General features: G+C 38.2%; 1 protein-coding gene across 3 annotated transcripts; it reads left to right on the forward strand.

The window, feature by feature from the left end:
- Window positions 1–4,869: 4,869 nt before the first annotated feature.
- Window positions 4,870–6,871, forward strand: LOC118737349. Of its 3 annotated transcripts, XM_036467794.1 has the most exons (3): window positions 4,870–5,500; window positions 6,122–6,146; window positions 6,672–6,871. In XM_036467794.1, the coding sequence occupies exons 1-3, from the start codon at window positions 5,112–5,114 to the stop codon at window positions 6,690–6,692; spliced, it is 435 nt and encodes a 144-aa protein (XP_036323687.1). In that variant the 5' UTR covers window positions 4,870–5,111; the 3' UTR covers window positions 6,693–6,871. The 3 variants fall into 3 exon arrangements, with proteins under 3 accessions (XP_036323687.1, XP_036323685.1, XP_036323686.1); XM_036467792.1 differs by having other exon boundaries at window positions 4,870–6,146; XM_036467793.1 differs by lacking the exon at window positions 6,672–6,871 and having other exon boundaries at window positions 6,122–6,482.
- Window positions 6,872–9,180: the final 2,309 nt, after the last annotated feature.

Below are 9,180 nucleotides of genomic sequence, written 5' to 3' on the forward strand. Positions count from 1 at the left end.
TGCTGGGGTAACCAACAACGGATGCTTGAAATCGCCGACGAGCTTAAGTCCGAGAATTTTTTGCTGGTAAATTCTGGTAAAAGTGTCAAACGATCAGCTGTAGTGTGTTTGGCAACCAAATTGTAAACAAAAGAAAAGTGCACTCTGCTAATTCATGTTGAAAAGTATTTTTTATTTTTTTTTGTAATTTAAAGTTACTTCCTAATTCTTTATAAGAAGAATTAATTGGCCAGCAAAAAAGCTTACAACGCCATCTCCAATGAAAAGTATTTAATTACTTGTTTAAGTGGATTCTAATGAATTTGAAAGTATTTTTGGTTATTTACATGTGTGAGCTGAGTGTGTTTACATACAAAATAAGCAAAAATTTACAACCAAAATTTGGAGGTTATGTTGAAGTTGACAGCAGTTACCATTTTTTACATGAAAGCGATCCCCCAATTCGTCGTTTGTCTTCGTAGCGTATGGACGTGTGAGAAGTTGCAGCGGAATTTTGGAAGTGTTGCTGAAGAGTGGTGGCAGTTATCAATTTATCTGGTGTTCGACGCATAATATTAGTTTAAAGTTATTAAAGTTATAGTTGCTGATTAAAGTTGTTAAATACAATATAGGCACATTATTGTACACCTGAGTAGAGGTGTGTGAGCTCAAATTGTCGTTTTATATCGGGTGAGTGCTTTTTCTGTGGCTGAAAATTTTCTAAATTATAAGTAGCGGTTGTTTCATACACAAAATGGCGGACGCCTCGGCGTCGCCGAGTGATGCCATCATGGCCGGCGTGTCTTATGGACCAACGCCTGCTATTATGGGTAAAAACGCAAAGACTAGAAAAAAAGGGAGACCTGCTCCAATTAATGCCAAAAAAAAGAAAGATAGTGGCATGCAAAATGCGAATTCCTTACTAGAAAACTTCTCTGATTCTAGCGAGGATATTAATTTTGTGCAAAATGAGCCTGAAATTGCACTTAGTGGCATGCTCGTGAAGCGTGGTACGTACAAGTTAGTTCAAACTAATCCCAGTGAAAATTGTGATACTGTGTCGGGTACAGTTATGACCAAAATTGTTTTTTGCGAGAGTGATGGTGAAGGTAAGGGGATTTGTGCCAGTGATGAGGGGGCGCACATGGAAATAGGCGACCAGGGCAAAATTAATGGAGATGATGGGGATTACTTAAATTCAGGCAATTGCAATAATAGGACTGAAAAGAATAAGACGGGTGTGACAAATGTGAAGAGTAGTGACTGCTCAGCGTTTCCCGATGGAAATGCTGTGACTAGCCTTAGGCAAGTTGTTGACGACGGTTATCGGACTGAGCATACGGCATGGAACACAGGTGGGGTACAGGTGATGTCAAATGAGCGTGGAGTTAAAGGCGCTGTTTCCAAAAATCAGAACAAAGAGTCTTCAAAAACTGGTGATAGTGCTGGTAATGATAGTGGGTACAGTCAATTATATCAAGTTGGCTATAGGGGGGAAGCTATTGTACTTATGGACACTTCCAAAAGTGTTAATTTTGAGAACAAAAGGTTGAAGAATGGACTTTTTTTATTTGATAAAATTCGTAAATTTAATTTAGAAGGGATGGACAACATCCTAGCCGTTGGAAGGTCCTTGTACAAGGTATTTTTCAACTCGATCGAAAATGCAAACAAGAGTGTTAGTAACAGCAAATTAAAAGAGATGGGTATTCGGGTTTTTATACCGAGAAGTTTTATGGAGACGTATGGAGTAATACGACAAGTGCCATTGGATTTTCAAGAGGATGAGATTTTTAACAACATGCAATCCAATATAAAAGTTAAGTCCATTTCTCGCATCACGAGGCGTGATCCGGACAATAAAGATAGATTTTTACCTACATTTTCTATCAAGATTGGGTTTGAGGGTAATGCGATCCCTGAAACTATTAAGATTTTTTGCGTGAACTTTAAGGTGTGCCACTTTTTCCCCAGGGCAAAACAGTGCTTCAACTGCGGGAGGTTAGGCCACACCAAATTATCTTGTAGAGCCAAAAACCGATGTATCATTTGTGGTAAAGACGAGAGGTATGTAGGAAAGTGTACTGGAAGTGAGACTAAATGTATTTTGTGCGGTGGGGATGATCATGTGTCTGTCAACAAGAATAAGTGCCCAAGTTGGGAAAAAGAGAAAAATGTAATTGAGATTATGACGATAAAGAAGATGTCGAAGCGCGAGGTCTATGACTCGTATGGGGATACACTATCCAATAACAGATTTTCTATTTTAGAAGATTATGGTACAAATTTTCCCGTATTAGGTGGGAATGGTGGAAATATACAAGATAATGAGGTTATAGTTAATAGGACTCTGACTAAGAAAAGGTATAATCAGGTGACAAAAATGAATGTGAGGCAGGAAAGGGTAGTAAATAGTAAAAGCAAAAGTACTGAGATAAAAGGAGGTAGTAAACCGGTTTTTGAAAATACTAAGTGGGAGAGAACATCGGAGATTGAAAAGCTTTTAAATTTGTTAGTTGAAAAGTTTAATATTCAAGCGGATGAACCTATATTAAAGGTTTTAAGTCTTCTGGTTAAAGAAAATGTGAATGACAGACTTAAAGTTAGTTCAATCAATGATGGCAGTAAAGATTTTACAACTTAATTGTCAGAGCCTGAAAGCTAATCGTAGCTACATTGAATATTTTATTGAGCACAACAGTATTGATATTGTTGTTCTCCAGGAAGTGTTTTCCTTGGGGGATATTAAAGAAGGTCACAAGTTAATAGACTTTAATTTAGTTATTAAGAATCGTCCTGATGGGTATGGAGGAGTTGCTATAGGGGGTAGGAAGAATATAAAGTTGCAGCGTGTAAGGTTTAATACAGTACATGACATAATAGTGGTTAAAACTACAAATCTTGATAGAAATCTGTTGATTGTTTCAGCATATTTTCCGCCTGGAACGAATAGGTTTCTTTTGGATTATGAGTTGAGTAAATTGTTATTGTTTTTGGATGGTAAAGAAGAGGTTCTGCTGCTTGGTGATTTTAATGCCAAAATGCGGGACTGGGGGTGTAATAAAGACGATCCTAAGGGTAGAGTGCTCAAAAATGCTACAATGAAGGCTGGGCTGGTATGTTTAAATAATGGCAATCCGACTTTTGTGGTAAATAGGGTGACTCAGCAGGGTTTATCTGTGCTGGATCTATCGTTCACAAATATTTCTGGAGGGTTAAAATGGGAATGTAATCTGGGATATGTTGGGGGAAGCCATCATAGGCCCATTGTTATTGAAGTAGAAAATGTAGCTAAAAGGCCTAATATGTTTTTGCAAAAGAGAAAACTTGCTTCTGCTCTTGCGGGTTGTGTTGTTAGTGGGGGGCTGGATAGTATTGTAAATGCAGTACAAAATGAGATTAAGAATGCGTCAATTGATTTAAATTCTCTCAAAAGATCCCCTAAGGCTTGGTGGAATGAGGAGCTAAAAAAGCGTTTTAGGCTGGTTTTGGCGGCGAGGAAAAAAGCTGCTTTAACGAACTGTGTTCAGGATTTTGAAAAACTCCGACAATTAGAGGAGGTGTGGAAGAAAGAGGTAAAAGAGGCCAAAAGTAATAGTTACAAATCTAGAATAATGCAATTGAATGAATGTCCAAACTCTGGTGATGCTTGGAGATTTGTTAATCAAGTTAAAGGAGGTAGATATGGTACTAAGTGGATTAGTGAGGATAACGGCAGATATCTCACCCATCTTAAGAATCAGGTGGATCAGCAGGGTGGCAACAGTGGTTGGCGAGTCTTAAGTGGACCCAGTATGGTTAATGAAAGAGATGAGGTAGTTAGTTTCTTGGTTGAGGATCTGGATGTTGTGTTAAAACGGAAAAAGAAATCTGCTGGTGGAGCTGACAGAATTACGTTTGATATGGTCAATAAACTGCCATATGAAACGAAATTATGTCTTGTGAGAGAGTTAGAATCTTGTTTCAATAGTAACATTGTAAAAGAGGAGTGGAGAACGATTAAGATTGTTCCGATTCCAAAAGCCAATAAAGATTTAAGTGATTTTAGGAATTTTAGGCCGATTTCATTACTTTCTGTTGTGGTGAAATGTCTGAACATGTTAATTAAGGATAGATTGAATAATTGGGTTGAAAGTAACAATATCTTACCATGCAATAGCTTTGCGTATCGCAAAGGGAAGTCGGCCTCGATGTGCCTAAATGAATGCTTGCATTGGGCTGGTAGGCTTAAACAAGGGAAAAAGAAAGTGTTTATGTGTGTATTAGATATATCTGATGCTTACAATTGTGTTGATATCTCACTGCTGGGGGAAATTTTGGCTGGGTTTAGGGTGGAAAATAAGATTCGTAACTGGGTGGTAAATTTCTTTTCCAGGAGGGTTTTGGTTTTGGGAAAAGATAGGGTGGAGGTTTCAAATGGTCTTCCTCAAGGTAGCTGCTTATCGCCACTGTTGTTTAACCTATATACTGCAAGTTTGCACTGCTTGGGTGGTGATAACATAAAAGTCTTTCAGTTTGCTGATGATTTTGCGCTATTATGTAACGGGAACAGTTATTGTGAGGCAATTGATAGGTTAAATTTTAAGTTAAATGAAATTAGAACCATGCTTAATAGCTTAAATCTGAATATTAATGTCAGTAAAACTAAATTTCTATTAATGAATTCAACTAGTAATAAAACTTTTTCGCTTAGACTGGATGGGACGGAAGTGCAGCAGGTAAAGAGTATTAAATGGTTGGGTAGGACCATTTGTGCTAATGCGTCAATAAGTAATCATGTGGATAAGGTAAAAAGCGCTGCAAGTTCAGGCAAAAATCTGATTAAGAAGCTTACGAATATTAAGGGGGGGTTGGAACCCAAAGTGGCTATCAACTTCTATAAAACCTTTATTAGAAGTAAAGCTGAATATGCCAACACGACTTATGCAAATGCTCCTCGAGGGTTTAATAAGAAACTGCAGGGTATTTCAAATGATACGCTAAGGAGGTGTCTAGGGCTTCCACCAAGTTCTCCTGTTCATGCGAGATTTGCATTGGCTGGTGAGCTGCCGCCTCTTAAAAGGGCGGAATGGCTTGTGGCCAAGGAATTAGGCAAGCAATGGCTTGTGAATGAAGAACTGAGGAAAGATCTGATGGGCGAGAGCTCTGTTAAATCGAGCTACAGTTTTATTTATTCCAAGTTTCGACATCTATTTAACAAAATTAATGTAAATGTTACTTTTAGTAGACATACTAATTTTCGTGTGGAGAGTTCTTCCTTGGGAAGGTCCAAGTGTGAGTTTAGTAAAGAGCAACTTAATAGCATATTCAGATATAAATTTAGCAAATGGGCTGAGGAAGGATGTTATCTGTTGGCTACGGATGCATCAGTGGTGAATAATGTTGTAGGTTTGGCTTTTTATGACCCTCAGGAGAAAATTTCGGAAATGTTTAAGCTGGATGGGAAATATTCATCCACGTTTGGAGAGTTAGTGGCGATTAGACAAGCAGTTAGCTTTTTACTTAAAAAAAACATAAACAGGTGGGTCATAGTCACGGATAGTCTAGCGGCGGTACGTTTGATAGGAAAAAAGGCTTCTACAAATTTTATAGTTGCGTCCATTCACAATATGATTGCTAAGTCAAATTGCGTCAGTGCCATGTTGGTGTGGGTGCCTAGTCATGTAGGTATTGGTATTAATGAAAAAGCGGATCATTTTGCAAGAGCTGCAGTTAGTGAGGGATTACCCATCGAAATGGATCTCACCTTGGGGGAGGCTGTATGCAAAATTCAAAGTGCTATTTGGACTGAGTGGGAAGTGGAGTTTAGAGAAATTAGTTGTACTAAAGGTAGTTTTTTTGCGGGTAATATCAGTGATATCAAAAGGCGTCCTTGGTTTACTGACAAAAAATGTAATTTTGGTGTTCATGATATCAAATTAGTTAACAGGTTGATGATGGGACACACATATGGTAGGACGTTTCTAAGCAAATTTCTAAGAGGTGTAAATGATTTATGTGATGTATGTGGAATCAGAGAGACTAGTGATCACCTTATTTTTCAGTGTAGTAAATTTTCAGCCGCTAGAAGCACGTATACCTTTTTTAACAATTGTAATAATTTAAAAGATTTTTTTAATAATTCTAATTTGTATCTTTTTAGTGAGCTAATACACTTTCTACACAAGGTAAAGCTGGACAAAGTCCTTTAGGGTTAATGAGATTGAAATATACATTAATAATAATAAGTATAGTAATATATGTGTACATATAGTTATGTATATTAGAAGAGTAGAGTTTGGAAAAAAAAAAAAAAAGAAAACAAAAAAAGATAAAATTTCGAGTAATTGAAATTCGTATTGGTGATTTTTATTGCAAAAGACTGTTCATTAAATGATTGTATTGCATTTGTATGGCTGTGTTTCGCACCCTTGTAGTGCTTACTAAAGTACAATTCGAGTACAAATTTAAAAAAAAAAAAAATATATAAATAATTTAAATTATAAGAATAATATTAATTAAGAATGGAGTCAATGTATTCTTTAAAAAAAAAAAAAAAAAGTAGATTACAAATTTTTTTTTTTTTGGGTGTAATCCCAAATTTCTGAAGTGCCTAAATTGCTTTGTGAGGTCAGTTTAAGTTACTTAGAGTTAGTTGATTATCTTACGTTTTGACTTCTAATTTTGTCACTGTGTAATTCTTTGCGTCTTAGTTTTTCTGTTTCAAGTTGTAAGCCACCACTCTTGGTCTTCGTGGGATCTTCCCTTCGCTGGACCTGCCTGTGTGGATATACGCGTACGACAAAGACGAATTAGAACTTGCTAAAGTTTGTTGGACAACCTGGCCCCTGAGGTTAATAAGATACCTGGCCAACGTTTTAATGTCTGACGACATTGCTAATTAAAAAAAAAAAAAAGAAAGCGATCCCGTACTTTTCAATGTTACTCTCTCGCTCTGAGCGAATTTTTATTTTTTGACAGTTTTACTAGTCCGATTCCGAGGAATACGGGATTGCACCTAAAATTAGCCAACACCAGCCCACAATCAAAATCAAGAGCGTAAGCGAAAATTCTCTCCCAAAGAAAAGAAAAAGCAAACAAGTAAACGAACAGGAAATTAGCCATCACTTGCAAAAACCGGAAAAAGACACACCAGCAAACATAGGAAAATAAAACAGGGGGTTCTACAAGGTGGAGTCCTTTCACCATTACTGTTTAAGTTTTACATGGAATTGATGACTTGCGCTCGAAAGTAAACGGTTATCTCGCTGAGCTTTTTCGTTTCTTCAATGCACGGAGCCTAACCCTCTACCCTACAAAGTCCTCAAGCACACTTTTTACCATCTGGACGAAGGAGGTCAGACCACAACTGGGAATTCACGTCGATGATACACCAATTCCGAAGGTGAACAACCCGAAATATTCGGAGTAACCTTCGCATACAACTGCAATTGTCAACAGAGTACAAAGCCGCAACAAGGGCCTCAAGTCGCTAGCCGGCAGCACCTGGAGCAAAGAATCGGCCGGCCGTTTCTGAACTATGCAGTGCCCGTGTGGTCACCGGAGACTAGTAGGACGAAGTGGATGAAGCTGCAGATTTGCCAGCCGGCACCCAGGACAGCGACAGGACGCCTTTTGATGTCGCCGCAACACCATCTGCACGACCAGGCCCATATGCTCCCTGTTAGGGAGCATAACACAGTGCTCTGCAAGCAGTTTTTGGTTGAGAGCCACAGACGTGGTCACCCAAACAGACAACGCCTTGCAGAAGAGCCTACGCCCAGACACGTCAGGAGGCATCTCTAAAAACTGACGGACGAAATCCAGAGGTTCATCAAACAACCGGGCCGACAGGTTATCGAAAGGCCTTGAACGGCTTTCGCAGAGGCAGTCTCGATTTATGTAGACTCCCGACCTGTGAATGCCGTCCTGGGCACACAACCACCAGACATGGACGAGACAGAACTTCGTCTGCCTCGGGGGACTCGGACCACAATAGCCCAACTGCGCTCTGGTTACTGCAGCAAGTTGAACTCATACCTGAGCAGAATAAACGAAGATGTTCTTAACCAATACCCGGCATGGGAGAGTCACCCCCATATGCTACAACAACAACAGCATTGACTACCTTTCAAAACGCAGACTCGCCAATTTACATACATGTGGGTGTGGGAAGAGCGGCGAAGGTGCTCTTGGTAACTTCCGTGAAGCTGTTCAATCAGCTTTGTTGAAGTTGGTATAGGTTCCATTAAAAAAAAAAAACTTTTTATATTATTAATCCAAGCATGAATCGAACCGGTTGCTGTTTTTGTTGTAGCGGCTACTTAGCCCTATATGGATCTGCTAAAATGTTCAAATTTTTGTCGCCAACCTCAATTAACGTTAGGCCCCATGGTTAGGCCCAAGAAAAGTGCTGTTTCGACATGGTTGACCAAGGGGGTTAGCTGAGTGATTAAGACAACATATGAAAGGGCGGTTAGTGTAATGCGGGAAAACTTCGAATGCACGACATACGTTGAGTATTTCGGGGTCTAGTCTAGATAGGTATGAGTTTAACCTACAATATCCAGACCTCAACTATGCCATAGTACCGCATATGTACCTCGCGAGATAGCTGAAACGCTTATCACAAAAACTATAAATTCAGCAGCACACCAATTGTTTACAAATGATATTTACGACTCCCATCAAAACAAATTTTATATCAGCAGAATTGCATTTATTGAAATAATAAAAGTACACCAAATAAAATTGTTGTATAAAATACTAATTAAAATATTATAAGCCAAACCATATGTATGTAAAGGTCCAAGTGCGGGTAAGTAGATAAAAATGCCAAATTGTATAAACAGCAGATATAAAAATGAGTATGTATATTATAAGTAAATACATATGTACCTATGTATGTATGTATTAAAGTTTATAAAAGAATCAAAGCAACACCTCAGGGGAATACCAATTTTGCTATGTCATATATATGTAAGTAAAACAAGTAATTTTTAAGCAAAACATAAAACCGACTTCAATTCTCATGTAAAAATTAAGATTATCTTAATTTCTTCACGATCCAATTATCGAATCTAAACAAAATTAGTAAGGGACCACCCTTGAGATACCACCTTTCCGATGAAAAATCGGTTAACGTGGTCCAAAGTTATGCGGTAACATACATAAAAAAGAGAAAAAAATATTCCGACGAACTGATAACCTCATTCTTTTTTT

This window comes from Rhagoletis pomonella, unplaced genomic scaffold, assembly GCF_013731165.1.
Source record: "Rhagoletis pomonella isolate Grant_MI unplaced genomic scaffold, Rhpom_1.0 Rhpom_scaffold_00004, whole genome shotgun sequence".
In the NCBI taxonomy this organism is placed as follows: domain Eukaryota; kingdom Metazoa; phylum Arthropoda; class Insecta; order Diptera; family Tephritidae; genus Rhagoletis; species Rhagoletis pomonella.